At 40.8% G+C, this 20,000-nt stretch overlaps 3 protein-coding genes across 3 annotated transcripts in view; 1 reads left to right on the top strand and 2 right to left on the bottom strand.

Moving 5' to 3' along the window:
- The window catches only part of LOC311057312 (sodium-dependent phosphate transport protein 2A-like), a gene marked incomplete at its 5' end in the record, with an annotated part of 7,119 nt that extends 3,626 nt beyond the window's left edge, over window positions 1-3,493 (bottom strand). The window contains 6 exons of the mRNA XM_084074267.1: window positions 66-123; window positions 456-557; window positions 1,647-1,842; window positions 1,994-2,105; window positions 2,508-2,651; window positions 3,358-3,493. Coding sequence (XP_083930393.1) covers window positions 66-123; window positions 456-557; window positions 1,647-1,842; window positions 1,994-2,105; window positions 2,508-2,651; window positions 3,358-3,493 — 748 coding nt within the window. The remainder of the gene's footprint in view (window positions 1-65; window positions 124-455; window positions 558-1,646; window positions 1,843-1,993; window positions 2,106-2,507; window positions 2,652-3,357) is intronic.
- Window positions 3,494-5,676: 2,183 nt separating this feature from the next.
- LOC311057311 (uncharacterized protein) overlaps window positions 5,677-20,000 on the top strand; it is a gene marked incomplete at its 5' end in the record, with an annotated part of 31,623 nt that continues 17,299 nt past the window's right edge. Inside the window, 10 exons of the mRNA XM_084074266.1 lie at window positions 5,677-5,883; window positions 6,295-6,477; window positions 6,593-6,696; window positions 8,157-8,311; window positions 8,618-8,789; window positions 9,408-9,534; window positions 9,951-10,057; window positions 10,675-10,889; window positions 11,296-11,478; window positions 15,967-16,113. Of these exons, the coding sequence (XP_083930392.1) occupies window positions 5,677-5,883; window positions 6,295-6,477; window positions 6,593-6,696; window positions 8,157-8,311; window positions 8,618-8,789; window positions 9,408-9,534; window positions 9,951-10,057; window positions 10,675-10,889; window positions 11,296-11,478; window positions 15,967-16,113 (1,600 nt within the window). The remainder of the gene's footprint in view (window positions 5,884-6,294; window positions 6,478-6,592; window positions 6,697-8,156; window positions 8,312-8,617; window positions 8,790-9,407; window positions 9,535-9,950; window positions 10,058-10,674; window positions 10,890-11,295; window positions 11,479-15,966; window positions 16,114-20,000) is intronic.
- LOC311057478 (organic cation/carnitine transporter 2-like) overlaps window positions 13,709-20,000 on the bottom strand; it is a gene marked incomplete at both ends in the record, with an annotated part of 7,642 nt that continues 1,350 nt past the window's right edge. Inside the window, 8 exons of the mRNA XM_084074436.1 lie at window positions 13,709-13,848; window positions 14,546-14,728; window positions 14,873-15,087; window positions 15,999-16,096; window positions 17,235-17,361; window positions 17,566-17,737; window positions 17,976-18,130; window positions 19,311-19,414. Coding sequence (XP_083930562.1) covers window positions 13,709-13,848; window positions 14,546-14,728; window positions 14,873-15,087; window positions 15,999-16,096; window positions 17,235-17,361; window positions 17,566-17,737; window positions 17,976-18,130; window positions 19,311-19,414 — 1,194 coding nt within the window. The remainder of the gene's footprint in view (window positions 13,849-14,545; window positions 14,729-14,872; window positions 15,088-15,998; window positions 16,097-17,234; window positions 17,362-17,565; window positions 17,738-17,975; window positions 18,131-19,310; window positions 19,415-20,000) is intronic.

The following is a 20,000-nucleotide window of genomic DNA, read 5'->3' as shown; positions in this document are numbered from 1 at the left end:
AACTTGAGCAGAACAGACCTATTTCATCTCAAGACAAGAGACATACTTTAAAAAAAATGTCTTACATTTCTTTGTGTGTTCTGACAGAGAGTGGTTGTGTGCACTCCAGGCTGTTTCATTCTTCTGTCAGCCGAGACAGAGAAAAGGGGAGAGAAAGAGATTGAGAAACAGTGTGTGAAAGATGCTATGAACAACCAGGCCATATAAGGGTTGACTATGATTTCAAAGAAAAAGAGAGGAACTGTGCGTGAGATCTGTCTTGACTCATACACTGACTTGTGAAAACGCAAGTCGGCACATACAAAAGCTTACACGCACAAACACATTAGGGCTGTCCCATGCTGGTCAATGTATCGATTCATTTAAGACATTGTCAATTGATTAGTCATTTTTGTATGCTTTTTGAAATACACATATCTTGTAAACTCTAGCTACAGTATAACAGCTGATAATACCTGCACTGCGATGGCTGTGCTTTGACACCAGTGTCTCACCAGACTCCTGTTCCTCATGCTCTGGTCTCCTGTAGCGACAGCTGTGATGACAGAGGGGTCCAGCTACATGAGGACAGAGCCAATGAATTACAGCATATTTCCGCTGTCAGGTGGAAACCTTGTATGTCCAAAACTGTTACTTTTCAGGAAATGGTAAAAAAATGTGTTTCAATGGATCCAATGTATTTTGTCACAAGCTCTTTTCATTGGTTACATTTCTATAAAAGCCACAGACACACTTATCCACTTTCCTTCTCAAAACATTTCAAAAATTGCAGATCTACAGTGTCACGATGTGACGCAATGTGAGCTTGTAGATCAGCTATCTTTCCGTCAGTCATATACGACAAAGTAAGGTATCATTTTATGAAAAAGGAAAAAACGTTGTACCGCAGCCCGCTACAGCAACAAACGCCAGTTTCCAGCTTTCACAGACGGGTTTCATTTGTGTCATCCACCACACATGATGTGGGCAAAGGTTAAAATACCAGATACTCCACATGTCACAGGTTTGAACTCCTGTCGTAATCATTTGCCATACACATACTCTCTCTCTCTATCTCTCTCCGCCCCTCAGGACTTTTGGCCAAAAAAGTCCTGAGGGGTGCCAAAAGTACACCGTGCGTAGTATGTCACTGATCACATGACCTCAATCAATTATCCTTTTCTAGGCAACATAGAAGGGGGGGGGACTTTTTTCTTATTTCCACACAACAGCTGTAAGGTGTATTAAAGACATAGTACAATGTTGAAAATGAGTGGTCTTCCCCTTTAAGTGGTTAAACGGTGGGAATGGAAACAGTAACAAGTATACTGTACATGGTATCATGTGTACAGTGAATAGCGCCTGCATAATCATTTTGGTGAGAGGTTCAGTGATGTATAGTGTATAGCAGCACCTGTATAATCATTTTGTTGAGAGGTTCAGTGATGTATAGTGTATAGCAGCACCTGTATAATCATTTTGGTGAGTGGTTCAGTGATGTATAGTGTATAGCAGCACCTGTATAATCATTTTGTTGAGAGGTTCAGTGATGTATAGTGTATAGCAGCACCTGTATAATCATTTTGGTGAGTGGTTCAGTGATGTATAGTGTATAGCAGCACCTGCATAATCATTTTGGTGAGAGGTTCAGTGATGTATAGCAGCACCTGTATAATAATTTTGGTGAGAGGTTCAGTGATGACTTTTAGGAGCTCGGGGGCTTCCTCTCCAGTCCTGAGTTGGAGGGAGTCGACTGCCGCCTCTGACAGACGTCTCAGGAGGCCACTCACAGCCTCCAGGGGGAGGAGCACCAGCACTGACAGCCAATTAAAACAGTCGTGGACTGTGGCTCCAGCAAATGCCCTGTTAAAGGTTAGATTTAAAAAAAAAAATGCTTTATGTTTTCATTTGCTGTACAGTCGGTCGTGTGCACGTGCATGGACACACACGCACACGCAAAATAACTCACTCACACACACCTCCACTCAAACACAGGCTATACTCGTAGGCCTACCGATCAAACTCATCTCTTTCCCCAGCCTGCATCAGAGCAACAATGGTGTTGGTGACTGATGTCCCAATGTTGGAGCCCATGATGATAGGGATAGCAGACTGAACATTCAGTACTATGGGATGGAATGATAAACAGATTGACGGATGTACAGACAGAGACAAAACAAGTGGATGCACAGATATATGTCTATCATACCTTTAGTTTTTACAGTAGGCTACTGGTTCGGTAAGCATAGCCTATAGCCGTGGTTCTCAAACTTAATGGCTGAAGACCCAAAAGGGAAATTAGATACCAGATCTACAAGCTCACAACGCGGCGCGAAGCGACACGTTGGGAATGTAAATTAGTAGTTGTTGTCTTTTTCATTTTATTTATGAAATACTGATGTTGGAATTGTTTTTAATTGTTGAAAAGTTTTTTTTGTTTAAACTTTTTCAAATCTTTTGAAATAATGTGGCTTAACAGTGGCGTACAGGATATTATTATATTTCTTGTGTCGACGTTTTTAACTCACATCCAGAGGACACCATGCTGACGGTGATGGACGTGGAGGTGGAGGAGCTCTGCACCAGCACCGTCACCATTATCCCCACCACCAGCCCTGCCACGGGGTTAGACAGCACAGCACTGTCCTGGAGGATGTCCCCCGCTGCCCTGCCTGGGACGCAGAGAGACAGAGAGAGACAGAATAATGGCACTTTTCGACTACAATTAAGGACTAAGCGGGTTTCTGGATTTGTTTTCATACACTACGGCTTGGTTTCAGTTAAGTCCTCGCCTTGGAACCTAATTTGGACCCTGCTCAGGAAGTGCTACTAACCCCAGTTCTCAGAACCCAGAACTCAGAAAAGATACTTTCAAAATGTTTTTATAGCAGATACTGTAGCAGTTGTGCTTATAGCAGTGTTTTGGAACCTAATTTGGGCCCTGCTCAGGAAGTGCTACTAACCCTAGTTCTCAGAACCCAGAACTCAGAAAAGATACTTTTAAAATGTTTTTATAGCAGATACTGTAGCAGTTGTGTTTATAGCAGTGTTTTTATAGCTGATTTACACGTTGTGAGCATCGGCTATTTGCACGTTTTTTAATGATGTAGCCTACCTGCCCCTTCAGGGATGGCTCTGGTTATAACGGATATGTAAACACAAAACAATCACAGTATTTCACAGGTTATGGAAAGTTTCAGGTTATGGAAGGTTCTTGGTTACGCCTTTGTAGTTAAAAATGGACATAATTGAATATAAGTGTGGGACTAGAAAAGAGAGATGGATTGCAGTAGCTGGCATGTGATGTAAGAGATGACATGCTGAGGAACGACAGTGAGGGTGATGGTGGTGATGATGATGATGATGAAGGCAGCGTACCTCCGGCCAGCTGGAAGGCGGAGCTGAGGATGTCGAGGGAGCAGACGAAAAGGTAAAGAAGGATGAAGAGGAGGGGGATCTTGGAGACGCTGGCAGCAACCGATCTCACACGTCCGGCTTTTGATTGACTTTCCATGGCGTGAAATTTTCAGAGGACCTGCGGCATAGGGACAGCAAGATCACATGCTTTATTTCAGTTTTCTGAAAAAAAAGATGAAGCCGTTGTAGAAGTAGTAGTATCAGCAGCAGCAGCAGTAGTTGGAGTAGTTAAATTGGTACTTTAAGATGTTCATTCAATATCATTCCTTATGCTCAACACCCTGAATTTAGTGATTCAGGGTTTTTCCTGCTACTGTAGCTTGTGGCAAATTGTTACATTCCCTGCTCTTTACAAGTAGTAACTGTGAGATTGAAATTTAACCCAATTCTTGTTTTCTTTAGTGGCATTACATGACTGCCTGTAGGCTACTACTGAACCAGCGACCATGTGAAGTAGGTCAGAGTCCGTGAGAGAGAGAGACAGACAGAGAGAGAGAGAGAGAGAGAGAGTTCTAAAAATTAGGCTATGAATACAAAAATTCAGTGATGTTAGTTTTGCCAACATTTCTAAAAGAAAACAAATAAGATACAGTTAAACTGTAATATTATAGCCGACATCTAATCTGATCCAGACTGATTGCTACGTTCATCTTTTGGATTTCTTCCACTCTGCTCTGGCTAGTTGACATTATAAGACAGTTACAGAAACCCAAGGAATAATGGTGGTAGTTCCGTTAACATCTTTATAATAAAAGAGGAATTTAGGTAAAACATTAGTATAATTACATTTTTATTACATTTGCATTACATTTGTGTAATTTTGACACAATAAAGCAAGAATGAAAGACAAGGGTGAAACGGCAAAAGAAAAGAAAGAGTGAAATAAGTGTCAGAGAAAGCAGAAAAAGATAGATAGATGATTCCGGCCTGTAGGCATGTGCTCTCTACTATCTTAATCAACTAAAAATGGACTCAGAGAAAAAATTAAGTAACATAATGAAAGTAGAAACCGTGAAGGTGTGAAAGAATAAAGGCACAAATGAAGAAACAAATAATTGACCTACCTTTACATACAGTGAGACCAGCCTGAGACATTGAAGAGAAAAACGGAAAAGAATGGAAGTGAGAGTGGAAAAAAATTAAGAGATGGGGAACTTTGAACTCTCTCCCTCCACCCTTTTTCATTTAATTATTTGTTCGCTAGTACCACTAGTAGCGTTGGAACTAGTGGAATCTAAGTGGAATGTCTTCCACTTTTGGAAGACATTTTCAATTTACACTGTGAGTGATTTGAAAGGGAAGTCAACCACTTTTAAATGTATACTTTTTTTGCACAAACGATTAATGAAAACAGCAGCTCTACAAGCTCAGATCTATACTATTGTCCCTATTTTTTTAAAGCGTATTAAATAAATAAATACAAATTTGAGAAATGTAGGAAAGCTTTCAGCTATAATGACATGTTCAAAATAGAGATGCCAGGTTGAAAGTAGCTAACCCACAAGTGCTTGCTGGTCTTGGTGGGGCCTGGTGCAATGTGTGTGGCCTATAGCTGTGGTTTCCAAACCTTGGGTTGTGACCCATAAGTGGGTCTCACTTTTTTTTTGCGCATTGAAAAAAATAAATGCAGGTATACTTTGCTTGTCACAATTTTAAGGATAGCTGTTTAATACATTTTAAATACAATTCCATGCAATATTTGTGACTATACTGTATATGCATAGCACTTGCATAGGGTTTTTTCTGAAATTGAAACTACTAGACCGGTGCCCGTCGTGCACTGGCCTACACGGGAACGATACAAGTCAGAAACAATCTAAGCTGGGAATGCATGCCCTACTTATTTAACTGCACACATTTTTGCGTGGGCCCTGGGCCAAAAATACATTCACAGGCACTACAGGCACTATTTCCAAAAGACAGCTTTACAACTGGATTTTCAGTAGGTGTAGCTATCTTTATCTCTGCCACTAGTAATAGGATCAAAGTCTATCTACAGAAGTACTTAGAGGAGGAGTAAGACATTACACTAGGAAGGCGTTACGTATTGTTGTCGGCGGCAGAACAAATAGGAGATTCCTGGGCCTGGTACTATGAGTGATTATGAGGAGGTCTTGGACAGTCGGGGGCATTTCCAACAGACTGCTTGTATTTCGTGGGACCATTGTTCTCGGACACGTCTGACACATCACCTGACTTGATGAGGTATTTAGTGTCAGCGAGAAGAGGAGATTCTTGAATCTTGATTCTCTTGATTCTTAGACTCCTGGGTCTTTGGCTATGAAGGACTACGAGGAGACCACAGCCTTCCTTGGACTATGGGGACGCTTCCAGCAGACAGTGTTCTTCCTGCTCTGTACCAGCACCATTCCCAATGGCTTCAGTGCGTTCTCGGTCATTTTCCTGGCTGACACCCCCCGCCACCACTGCCTGGTTCCAGATGTCAACCTAACTGCAGAGTGGCGCAAGGCCATCATCCCAGTAGAGGTGAGCACCTGACGCGAATGTATTGTTCTTTATGATGTTTCCATATGTTAATATACAGTATGGCTTAATGCATTGATTCTTAAGGAAGGGGTTTGTAGAAATCCAGGGGTTCTTGAGGGGGTCCCCAGCTAAATTACAGATAGGAGGCAAAAGGACACTTACGGGTCTGTAACTCTGAGAGTGTACAAAATGGAATTTGTCATTTTTTCATCATGAAGATTTATTTGTCTCCCTAGCACAAAAGGGGGAATTAATAACAACCAAAACAAAATAAACTATCGGCTATCTTGTTATTTATAAACATCGGTATCGGTAGGGGCCCAGGATTTCCATATCGGTGCATCCCTAGTTACCATACATACCATACATACGGTTTATTGCACTGTAATAAAGGTTATTATGTTTGACTAGGTGGTGAACGGACAGGAGGAGCAGAGACGATGCCACAGGTACAGACTGGATGAGGTCAGGAACCTGTCTGCTCTGGGCTACATCCCCGGTCGGGACGTGAACCTCACTGAACTGAGACAGGAGAGCTGTGTAGATGGATGGAGCTACAGCCAAGACATCTACCAGTCCACCATCGTCACAGAGGTGCATGTGTTAAAACTTTCAAGTTAAAGCTACAATCCATAACTTTAGTGAAAACAATTTTATTTTAACCAAAGGTGGACCCCGGAAGTGTCAATCTTTCTTTCTCAACCTGCAGTTTGACCTGGTATGCAGCAACCAGTGGAAGCAACCGTTCACCTCCTCAGTGTACTTCCTGGGAGTTCTGTGTGGATCCTTCTTCTCTGGACAGATCTCAGACAGGTATTTGAAACACATGACATGATCATTTAATATGACCCATGACGCTCCGTCTCTTCAGGCTTGTGGGAAAATGGATTGAAGTTAATGAGTACTTCACAGCCTCCCTAGAATTGTAGTGGAGTCAAAAGTAAAATATGAAAGTAACCAAAAAAGTATACTAAAAGATACTCATACAGTAGATACAGATACTCTATTTACAGATAAGTAAATACATTTTACTTAAAGGGATATTTCACTTTCAAAAAAACTTTTGGTCATTTTATGGTCTACTCAGGCTTTAGTGAGGCCTCCAGACCGTTTTTAAGTTGCTTTATTCAGTATTTAGATATTTGATATTCATTTTACCAGCCACGCCCCCTTCCTATACAAACCCATTATAACTTAAAACTAAATTTTTAACCTTTTTAACCATCAAAAACACCCGTCCTTGGTTCTGGTGACTCACCCTGCCCTCCTAATGCGTGAGGGGGCCGTGTTTTTTTGATTACTTTTTTCATTTATTTTTAATATTTTTTTTTGGAAAATGAAAAAATTAAATACAAAAAATATATATTAAAAATAAATGAAAAAAGTAATCAAAAAAACACGGCCCCCTCACGCATTAGGAGGGCAGGGTGAGTCACCAGAACCAAGGACGGGTGTTTTTGATGGTTAAACAGGTTAGAAATTGAGTTTTAAGTTATAATGGGTTTGTATAGGAAGGGGGCGTGGCTGGTAAAATGAATATCAAATATCTAAATACTGAATAAAGCAACTTAAAAACGGTCTGGAGGGCTCACTAAAGCCTGAGTAGACCATAAAATGACCAAAAGTTGTTTTGAAAGTGAAATATCCCTTTAAGTGCAGTACTCAAGTAAATGTACTTCCTTATTGTCCTCCACTGCCCATGTGTGACATAAGGAGAAAGTCATGGGATTGTGACTGCACCCTTTGACCTTCAGTATGGTCAGTTATCCTGTGTTACCGTTGGTCTATCTGGTTTATAATCCACCAATAATAACTAACAGTTTCCCTTTGTCAGGTGTGTATGGCTGGCCTATTTAAAAGAAAATATATTCTTTTTATCTATGAACGTGTATGTTGGGTCAACTTTTCTTTTATTGTTATAACTGCTCAAAGGCCTTTTTGATTCAATTATCCAGATGAATGTTGGTTATTGTGCAAATAATGTTATAACATTTAGTATGTGGTTTGCTTGTCCACAGATTCTAATGTTTACCTCATCTGCCTTCTTGGTTACTATGTAGCGCTTAATTGTTTTTCTTTGCACTCTATTTACGTGACCACCCTGTAATTTGTTGACTAGGGTTCCAGCCATGTTTTTTCAATTACTTACTTCTTGCACTTTGTAAGTTGCCATGGATATGTGCATCTGCAAAATGTAACATGTAAATTGTAAATTGCAAAGGAAAGAGAAACAAAACACACGTTGGCTAATTTTGTCTCCTTTTTTTTTAAAGGTTTGGAAGAAAGCCAGTTCTGTTTGCAACCATGGCAGTCCAGACACTTTTTACCTTTGTCCAAATCTTCTCTCCTTCGTGGACGGTGTTCTCTATCCTCTTCTTCATCGTTGGTTTGGGCCAGATCTCCAACTATGTGGCTGCTTTTGTCTTAGGTATGTAACAACTACTCACATATTGAGAATGGATGGGAATGTGCTGAATGTAACATGTAGCCTACTATTTAAGCCTGATTTATACTTTGTTGTGCGACGGAGTCATGCGCTAAAAATAACTGATCATCAAGCTCACAACACAGCATGGTAGCTTGTAGATTGTTCGGCCTGCGACTCCAGCATTGGAATGCAATGAAATGATACATTAGACATACTGTGCATATCAATATTATTGCAAAATACAGTGTCTACGGAGGATAAATATGTTTTATTTTGGTGTATTACTCTCCCTCTGCTTCCCTCCAGGTACTGAGATCTTGACAGGCAATGTACGTGTCCTGTATGTGTCTCTGGGAGTGTGTCTGTTCTTTGCTGTTGGCTACATGATGCTGCCTCTCTTTGCTTATTTCATAAGGGACTGGAAGTATCTTCTGCTGGCTTTATCTCTGCCTGGCCTGGTCTACATACCCCTCTGGTGGTGAGTTGCAGTCATTGTAGAAGAACCGTCACTACTGAGCCAGTAGTGTTTGGATTTTTAGTTTTTTTTACTCATAATATTGGGGACTTAATATTATCACTATTGCCTGTGACAGCTCACTGTAGTATTACAGATGTTAATTGTTTCTTCCTTTTTTTATGAATTCAAATTCAAACGTTTTTTTCTTTTACTTTTCTTTTCTTTTCTTTTCTTTGTTCATTTTCCAAAACAATTACAAAAAAATGAAAAAAAAGGAATCGAAAAAACACGGCCCCCTCACGCATTGGAAGTACAATATCAGTCACGTTTAACTGGTATCCTTCTTTGAAGCACTACATTGCAACTGCATACACACTCATTAGAGCATCTGCTTAATGACTAAATTGTAACGTAACATTTTCAGTATAGATTTGAAGGTTATTGAATTTTTTTGGAGACGTCTTTTTCTCTTAAAATTGTTACATTTTAAAAGGATGATATTTTCTGTTCGCCGTAATCACCTGTACATGGGACCATTTGCTTTTGTGGTAAAGCCCTTCCGACTGTTTGAGTGTGAACCTCTCTCTACTGTGTTCCATAACGAAAGCGTGGACCTTCTCTCTCCAACCTGCGAGGCAGGTTCATCCCAGAGTCTCCTCGGTGGCTGATCTCTCAGGGAAGAATAGAGGAGGCTGAGGCTGTACTGAGAGAAGCTGCTAAGAAGAACAACGTAGAGGCTCCGCACGTCATCTTTGAAGGTTATGATGTAAGTTGACTTTAAGTCATACTGTTTAACTTTTTAAATTACATTTATTTCTATATATAATTCTTCACTTGCATATTTTCCACAATAACCATTCCACATAAATGTGTCGTGTGACCACTTCCCTAAACGCTATAAAATACTATTTGTAATCCCAATTTTCTGGCCCCTACTGGGAATCAGCTACCAGAGATCTCACCAAAAATACTTCAAAAAGCATTGTGCACAGACTTTTTGGAGTGGAAGGCATGCAGCCTAATATACAATATAAAGGGCCCTGCTATATCTAACATTGTGTTCAGAAATAGACAGTGACCATTATAATTTACTTCAAATGTATCCGTAGACACATAACATTTTGGCATGGAGGGAGAATACACAATGAACTGAGAGGGAGGCTGATGCTTTGTGTCCTGCAGAGTGACATGGCAAACGACAGATGTAAACCAGAGGAGCATCACAGCGTTCTAGACCTGCTAAGGCTCACCAAAACCAGAAACACAACACTCATACTCTTCCTAGTGTGGTGAGTATCCACAGGTTGTTTTGCACTCACCATATCACACACACACTGTAGAAGGGTATGTCTATAAATATGTGCTTCCTTTAAGACACATAGATGTAGTATGTGTCACCTGTCTCAGAGTGGGTCACTGTGTATACAGGCACTCATAGCAAAGGTAAAAGGGAGGGTGCCTTTTGTCCGGGGATTAATGTTTGACCTGCAAACCACTGCAATCACTAATTGTGCTTTTACTTTTGAGGCCAACGAAGTTATAATGACTGCAAATTCACAGAATAGCCTACTAAAAACTAAAGCTGGAGGGGCTGGCAAAGAATCTCATTATTGGGAATCTGAGAAAATTCAGTAATAACAGTCTCATTATTGGGAATCTGTGGGAATTCAGTAATAACAGTCAAGTGTGTGTGCTTCAAAACAGTGTAACCTGTACAGTTTTGGTCTGTATTCTAGTGAATGTTATACATAAGGAGACATTCTACATATTCTATCCATATAAATTCATCCCTATATGATGCATCTGTCTATCAATCTGCCCATCCATCTGTCAATCATTGATCAGTACTTACTGCTGGGACAGAGACTGTTGCTGTGTGTGTGTGTGTGTGTGTGTGTCATTGCAGGTTCACACTAAGCAGTGGCTACTTTGGCCTGTCCCTGAACACATCCCGTCTTTACGGTGACCGCTTTGTCAACTGTTTCATCTCTGCAGCCGTGGAGGTGCCGGCATACGTCTCCAGCTGGCTGGCGCTGCAGTGTCTTCCCAGGCGGCTGTCTGTGGCACTCAATATGGTTCTCGCAGGAGGAATGTTGTACTGCATTCAGCTGGTGCCGCAAGGTGGCTGTTTCTTTTTTTTAAACAGGGACTTTATCATAGGAAACGAATGAATGTTGGAAGTTACAAGACTACTCCTTCTCAGTCTAAAGATGAAATAAAATGGCAACATTAACAGCATTCCATACAGCTTTGGGACGTAATAAAGTCCATCCTATCTTATCTAAAAGAGGAAGGCTTGGCTCCAAGAGTGGCTAATGCTAGTAAACATTGTGTGTGTATCCATATTCTGCTATTCATTGCAAAATGTGGATATACTGTACATTCAGTAATGTAAAGCACTTGCATGCACATAATATGTACACAAATACAAACATGCATTACATATATTCACATATACAACATATCTAAATAGATATACACATGCAACTATTCTACTTTATTCTCTTCTATTCTTCTGTTTGCTTAGGTCTACCTGACCTGTCCATAACACTGGAGATGCTGGGTAAATTGTGCATTTCCACCAGTACAGCCCTGATGTTTGCCTACACTGGAGAGCTGTACCCAACAGTCATCAGAAACACAGCTATTGGCACCTGTGCCATGGTTTCCAGAGTGGGCAGTATCCTTGCTCCTTATGCCATGGAACTGAGTATGTTTCTGTCCATATAGAGCTGCAATGTCAACTTCTACTCTGTCAAAGAGTAATAACTTGGTTTGAACTTGGTAAACCTCATATGGGTGAAAGATATTACATCTGAACAGATACTTCCGAAGTGAGTTACTGGCACAGTAAAAGTGGACCAATTTGACACAGTACTTGGCAAATGGTCTCCATTTCTACATGCCTTTATCCAAATCGCTTTACAAAGTGTGTTACATTTCCCCATTCACACGCAAATGGTATACTTGATGGCAGCGAAGCTTTTCCCATCGTTCCTGACCCATCAAATTTACTGTTGTTGCTGCTGCTACTGTGGGAAAAAATCTCCTCCGACCCCAGCCTCCACCTGCGTAGATTCTGCTCTATCTCGTGGGGGTTTTGAAAATGTATTGATATAAATGTGTGGGAACCCTTTGTAGTGCTGCTGCAGGAAGCATCCCCAAGAGTGGGACCGTACCGCCAAATCAAACTAGTTGCTATCTCAATATGCAATAATTAGTTAATTAATTGGTTGTTTCCTGACAGAAGTATGATACTTCAACACTTGTGAACTCCCATGCACATACTGCATACACACACAGTCTAAACTATTAAGTAATTAAAATGTGCTCTTCTCCATATGCAGGTATATACTACAAATATCTACCATATCTCTTGCTGGGTTCTCTGTCTCTTTTGTCTGCCCTGGCTACTCTCTTCCTTCCAGAGACCTTCGGTCGACCTTTGCCTGAAACTATCCAGCAGATGCATGTGAGAGAAAGGTATGCTCCTGGGAGAATTACTAGTCGTGAACTTGGAGACAAAGATAGGATTGTCCTACATTTTTGGGCCAGAATTATTATTATTTTCCTGAATGTTGAAAGAATAGCAAGAATAGCCAATCTACAAGCTTGTACATCAGCAAGTTTTGCTATTTATATAGGGCTTTAGTGGTTACCTGCAGTTATACACAACACTAATCCTATGCATTTTCTTTGCCAGGATAAAGTGTGCATGTTTCGTCAGTACAGAGGATGAAACCTCATCTGTGCCCCATCTACGACAGAATTCTACAAAACTGTAATGTTTGTACATTTTTGTATATTTTCAAACGTACATTTATTTTACTACTATTGGTTGAAATGTGTCAAATAATTCATTTAAAATGAACAACATAAAAAAATACAAAGATGCCAGTTTACCACTGTCTTTCTCAAAAAACATACAGTAATGTTAGGAATCTGAGTCTATATATGAGCACAGTCCTAACTGAATGTACTGTATCGCAGAAGAAGTCTTGCTTTCACAATGTCTCGTTGATGCTTTCTTCTTCTCCTGTAGTCTGAGGGAGTTCGTAACGTTTCCTTTTACAACACCTGAGGGAAACAAAAGACAGTGAGCCGCCATATGTGGGTCAAATGTTTATACATAATTCTTCAACATGATACTTACTCCCTGAACCACATGAACCCTAGAATCCCTATTCTGGGGCCGAACATTGGGTGAAAGCAGATCTACAAGTTCACAACGCATTGTGTTGCGTAGCGTTGTGAGCTTGTAGAACGGTTATTTTAGGCAAAGAGATCTGGTGTAGAGAGAAAAAAGGAGGGGGCCTAGTGTAGACCCTGGGGGACTCGGGTCAACAAAGTACATCAGGTTTTAGTGGTTACTGTAAATCGGCCCGGTTGCAATAGAGTTGAAAGGAAATCATGGAGAATGATCGGATTACCGGTAATTGTCAGTTTAAGATAACCTTTACGAGTATTACAGAGGCTATATGCATAGCAATAAATACCAAGCAATGATTATAGCCTTATAGCTTGCTTCATTTGTCACTGTCCAACCCACCTGCATCTGAACGAGGTGGATGTGTATATATTTTATTTCCAAAAAAAATTGATTGTTTTAAGGTAAAAAATATGTTGTTCTTACACTTAATAGATAATTCTGTTATTTTGCTTGTGTCACATGTATTTGAAACAATACGTTTGGTGAAGACCACCTGAAAAAATATATATACTGAGTACACTGAATACTTCAGTGAAAAAGAGGAGATTGTCATTCAGATCAAATTAAACTAAATCTATTTTTTAAATGTCTTTCTGTGGGGGAAGTCAAGCTCTTCTTTGGTCCCCTTTTTTTTTTACTCCATTCCCCCAAAAGGTACTGTATCTTCCAGTCATTACCAGTACTATTTTACCCCGGTGTAAAGGCTACGACGTGACAGAGAAATACAGCCTCACCCAGGGAAGCGCTGCATGTGAGCGATGGTGTCAGGGAGAGGCATTCCGTAGGTTTCAGGGAGCAGGAGGCTTAGCAACCCAGACACAGCTGTGAGACTCCCTATGAGGATGTAAGGCAGTGAAACGGAATAGCTTCCTGTGGCACAGCGTGAAAAGAAAGAGGAGAGTGAAAGAAACAGCTTTGGTGTAAAGGGTGTACTCACTGCACCATAATTTAACACAATAAATCGCATGCCAGCGTGGCTTCATAAAGGTTTAAGTGAAGGTTCAAGTGAACAGCTTGAACTAAGATTTAAGAGCACGGCTTTGCACATCAACAACTTAGAGACATCTACATTGTTGGTCACAAAACAAACCATGTCTTCTGAAAAGCAAAGTGGTTTAATCTGATGGTGTTTATTTTCTGGAAGATTATCACCAGCTTCCTACAAGCCTTGCTGTTTGGGTCAATGGGGGATTTAAATACTTTACTAAAATGTGTAATGTTTATATGCAGATGAAAACAAAATATATATAATAATAATAATATTTTTTTACCTTTAGATGGCAGCAAACTCACTCAATTGGCCTAGGGTTTAGATCCAGTAAAATGGGGCTCTAAAACTTCTGAGCCTTAATTTAACATACTCTAATATATGACATATGGAATTATGAGTTAAAGTTTACTTAATACATTATCTTTTGTCCTGAAAATAATTAACCCGAACTGAAGTAAAAGATGGAGAAGGTCAGTAGTCTTGTGGTTCTCAACTCTAGCACTGGGGAACCACAATACTGTTGTATAATTGTGGTTCCCCAGTATTGTGTATTGTCAATCAATAAAGAGTCCTTACGAAGGTAAATAAAGTATGGTGCAGAGATGCTGCCTACTCTGGAGGCCATAGAGCAGGCTCCTATGGCAGTATTCCTCAGCACAGTGGGGTACAGCTCTGCTGAGTAGGCATAGACAATGGCAAATGCTGCTGTCACCCCAAACTTCCCCATCATCTCCAGTGCAATGGCTAAGGGGTTCAAGTCTGCAAAACATATTGAGCTGTTTAGATGAGGTTAACTGTATAGATGGTTTTCATACTGACAATCCCAGTGAACATTACAACCCATAAGAACATCTAATCTGTTTCTTGGTGAGGAAAAAAGAAAAACGGCATCGATGCACTTACTTGATGGAATGACATGTATGAAAAGCAGCACCACCCCTCCCATGAAGAGGGTGGAGAAGAGAGACAGTCTTCTGGAACAGCAGCGAAACATGAGCCATGACATGGCATAGGCTGGCAACTCAATTGCAGCTGACAGGAAACAGTTGAAGTAGGCACTACCGTGAAGGTTGGAGGTATTTAGAGACAGTGCAAAGTAGGCAATAGACAGGACATTCCTGGGGAGGAAATAAAGCAATAAACACTTAGAATAAACTCCAGGAAGTTGTAAAGAACTATGGTTGCCTATCTTGACCCGTGGAATCCTAGGGGAAAGAATTGTGCTTCTACAAGTCACAGTTCAACTTTTCAAATCAGTTAACCACTATTGGTCGTGAACTCTATCGAGGCTCCACAATATGATAATATAAGATTTGGAGGTTGATTGGATGCTGCAGGTCCCACATTTTATAGCAATATATGACTATTGACATACAAATAACGCTGTCTGTCAGTTATGTAACATAAGAGGATTAAATGACTTAGGCCAATTTTTGTATCTTGAGATACTACTGGGGTTGGAACAGCATGATCCTTTTCAATAAGGATATAGGCGATTTTACCAGGTGGTGGCCAGTGTTATGAAGAGCTGATTTAGGCAAAAATAACATTTTCCTTAGAATAATTACTCAGGCCATTATTTTAGCAAGGTAACGACAAGATATGTCATTTCTACCTGAGGTATGTCTATTAGTTTCATTTTCACCTTGCCAATTATTGTGACCTTGTTCTTTGACCTTTCTGACCCACAAAATTAGTTATCTCTCCGGACAGCCTATTCATTACTTTGATTAAAATCTGTTACATCTGTTCTCAAGTTATTTTCCTAACAGATAAACAGAATGAGGAGAATTCAAAGTACTTATGGAAAATGGTAAATTTTTATTAAACTAATCCATAATCCATGTTTTTCAGATTAATGCTCACAGGCGGCAACATGCTGTGCAGTTATATAAATGTCCACTTGGTTCAGATTGATCACTGTTTGTTGTTCAATGACTCAGCTGGAGGATGCATGTTGGAGATTGGAATGCATGTGTGTTGTGTCACTGCACTAGATGAGGGGGTCACCGGGATAACAGGAACTCACCAGACCATCCACAGCGTGACGGAGACCCAGCGGATGTTTCTAGTGCGCAGCACATCACAGATGTTGTGGGGCTCACTCTTCGCAGGCTTCGGGTCTGTCTACAGGACAGCACAACGTGTGTAACAATAGTTAGCTTTCCTTATGACTCAGCAGAGACAGAACCTGAAATTATCTAATTTGATGCAAAAAATACTTAACACTTACGCGCACACCCATGCACACCCATGTGCACACCCATGCACTTACGTGCAGGTGCACACGCACACACGCACGCACACACACACACACACACACACACACTGAATGAATGCACTGAATAGCAAGACATTCCCTCTCACCGGGGTTCACTTCCTAAATGACATGTTATGCATTCGTTTTACCACTTGTTACGTTTCATAAAAACACCTGGGAACAATACAGTCAAACTGGCAACCTGTGCTATAATTACAGTGCAATGACTGTTGCTAATGAGTGTTGGCACTGTTGTCTAAGCTGCCATCCCAATCAACGTGCACTCGGATATAAATTATTCCATGCCACTGAACAATGACCCCAGAAACATTCAACTCCAATTACCCTTTTAAGATCCTTCGCTCTTTATTCTCATGAAGTTCAGGATTCAGAATCATGATGATCAAGATGATGCATACTGTAATGCTGAGTGTGATGTAGAAATGTTGTCTACCAATGTGTTCTGCGTGTATAGAAATGTACAATTAAAAACAATATCGTCTTTTGTTTGGGAAAAATAATTAACCCAGTTAGCTTTTTGATATAGTTTTACAATCATCAAAACTGCAGTTTCAGATGCCAGGATGTCAATTAAATCACAAAGGATGTAACTGGACGTAGATTTGGAGTGTATTGCTGTGATTGCAGTGATGTGAATTGTCTTACTGGCATAAACTCCACCCACCTGGTAATATGTTTTTCATTAGATCAATTGTGTATTAATTATGTCTGTTAGGTCCATCCATCCATACATGTACAGTATGTATGTATGTATGTATGAATGTATGGATGTGTGTGTATGTGTGTGTGTGTGTGTGTGTGTGTGTGTGTGTGTGTGTGTGTGTGTGTGTAGTACGTATTATGTAGGCATGCATGTTTCAAGAATACTACAAATGTAATGCAAATTAGGCCAATAAATATAAATTCTTCTGAGCAAATTATTAAGGCCATTCTAATACATTATTCAATATATGCAGCTGACATTAGAACCAAAAAGTATCTCACCTGCAAAGTACTAAAGATGACCTGCGGAGCCTCTACGTTGTTCTTCTTAGCAGCTTCTCTCAGTATGGCCTCAGCCTCCTCGATTCTTCCCTGAGAGATCAGCCACCGAGGAGACTCTGGGATGAACCTGCCTCATTATGGAACACAGTGGAGAGGGATAGTTAATAATAATAATAATAGTTCCAGAATAGTTAACTTGCCGTCAGTCATATTCAGTCCCTTCACAATGTTATTTACTTCGCGACATTTTACACCCTTCACAGCAGAGGTTGCATAAAAAGCTGCAATGGCGGATATGCAGTGAAAATATAAAACAGAGTGTTTTCCTTACCACCAGAAAGGCACACAGAGAAGGCCAGGTGTGGTGGTAGCTAGAAGAAGTCTTCTCCAGTCTCTGATGAAGAAGGCTAACAATGGTAGCAGCATGTATCCCACGGCAAAGAACACACACACACCCAAAGTGGAGTAGACTGTGCGCACGGCTGGGCTAAATATCTCTGTTCCTTTGGGAAAAAGACACAGGGGAGTATTTACTATACGTAATCCGGGCATGATTAGCTGATCTGTATGAATTATCAACACTGAATGGGAATTTGTGGTAGATGGTTGGGTGGATGGATGGATGGAAAGACAGCTGGATAATAACAGTAGTGAGTAGGAGTACAGAACTAGAAAGTCAACGAAGGAAGGGGTGAATAAATAACCCCGTAGTTCTGAAAATCCCTAGGCAAACGGAAATACCTAGGACGAAAGCAGCCACATAATTAGAGATGTGTCCCATCCCAACGACAAAGAACATGGCACAGAACACGGCCCAGGATGGAGAAAACACCTGGATGAAAGTGAACACTGTCTGGACTGCCATGGTAGCAAACAGCACTATTTTCCTCCCAAACCTGAGGAGGAGAGAATTAATTTGAGAGTTAATTATTTAAGGTAATGGACCCAGGTGGAGCTCTATGGTCCAATTGGGTCCTAACACTCTCTGGGTGAAACAGTGAGCATTTTATTTGTGACAGAGCAGGGGAAACTCTTCCATCCTCTGGAGGAAACAATAACACATCTGTGTGAGGTGTTCACCCTGCCGGCCAGTCAACCACCACACTTGACTAATAGCTACCTTCATAGGGTATTGACCTTATTATCATGAACAGCCTTGTGATACAGTGGTGTTGTCAGAGTCCACAGGGACATCATAAAACAGTGATTATTATAGTTGCTGCTGTGCATCTTTGCCCCAGCACCCCCCCCCCCTCTCTCTCTCTCTCTCTCAACCCATGCTCATGGGGAAATATGGGGTCTCTGTGTGGTTTAAGGGGCCTAATGTGATATATTCTTGGAGCCCCTGATGATTGTGATGTGTTTAATATCTAATACTATACCCATGCGTTATTCATTTGTATTGGATACTTACTCAGGAGGTGGATCAAAGGAAACAACACTACTGTTACATGGAAAAGCAATAAAGTGATCAAGCGTGTGCTGATTGTAGAGCGGCAGTGGCAGTTAGCCTGGTTCCAGACGAATCTGCCATTGCAAAAAAAATTGCCCTTGGCAGATTAGGTCTGGCCCCTCTCAATAGAAATTGTATTTCTCTCCCTCCGAAGTTGTGAGGGACCAATCAGGGCCCAGTATGCAAATATGGGGCGGGTTTATCACTTGAGGCATTTTTTTGTATTTGCCCATCGGAAATGCAGGTTCCACACAGAGATTCCAGACTGATATCTACACAGTGATATTAGTCTGGCCATCATGCCAGGCTAAGTGGCAATGGCAGTAGCGGAGGAGTTATAGTAGCCGCTTGTTCCCAGTTCGATCCCGGGCTCCCCCAGAGTTAGTGTTGAAGTGTCCTTGAGCAGACACTGAACCCCTAATTGCCCCCGATGCACAGGTTGGTGCCTTGCATGGTTTCCTCCCCCGTCTGTGTATGTGTGTGAATGGGTGAATGTAATGCACAATCATTGTAAAGCGCCTTGGATATAGGCACCATAGAAATGCACCATTTGCCATTTAGATGGTATTAATACAAACCCTCCAAATAAGATACTAATGCTTGTAACTATAAGACATGATCACCTGTCCGATACCTGTCCTGATATGAAGGAGCCAGTGAGCACCCCACAGAAGAAAAGGGAAGAAGTCAGTGGATTCTTCCATTTGTTATCACAAACCAGATCCCACTGTAAGACAAACATAAAGCAGAAGAGAGAACTCATACAGGATAAAGGATAAACAAGTGAAATTTTAAATTATGACAATTTTTAATTTATTTTGCAGACAAATTTGTAACTGGAACGTAAAGTTGATAAATGTGTTCTCTCTCCTGAATGGATGAAATTGAAAACCTATCTTTAGTATTTCTTCTATTTACTAAAGAGCTGGGGAGACAGGGAGACCCCTGTTACTGCAAACACTCAGGGGTCTTCAATGTTTTTCAGATCAAGGACCCCTTATCTGAGAGACTGAGACAGAGAGGAAGCAGGGATCGACTCCCATACATAAAACTGTTAACCTTTTTTTTTTAAGCCTTCCATGCAACTTGATAAGGGGATTTCAAAGCTAACTCACCATATCTAGCTGATTGTCTCATCAATGTCTGTTAATGAGACTAGCTTGGAAGTATTCAGTCAATAATACCAATAATACCCATAGTAGCCTATTGACGGGTCATGACCCGTGACTATGGGTCGCTTGCCTTGATGCCACAGCTTTGATACAGGCTTCATAGATTTGTTTGACAGCTTGATCACTGTATGTAAATACAAT

The sequence above is a fragment of the Gymnoscopelus microlampas genome, assembly GCF_963454915.1.
Source record: "Gymnoscopelus microlampas genome assembly, chromosome: 12".
Lineage (NCBI taxonomy): Eukaryota > Metazoa > Chordata > Actinopteri > Myctophiformes > Myctophidae > Gymnoscopelus > Gymnoscopelus microlampas.
The sequence above is the reverse complement of the archived record's forward strand: the minus strand, read 5'-3'. Positions and strand labels throughout refer to the sequence as shown.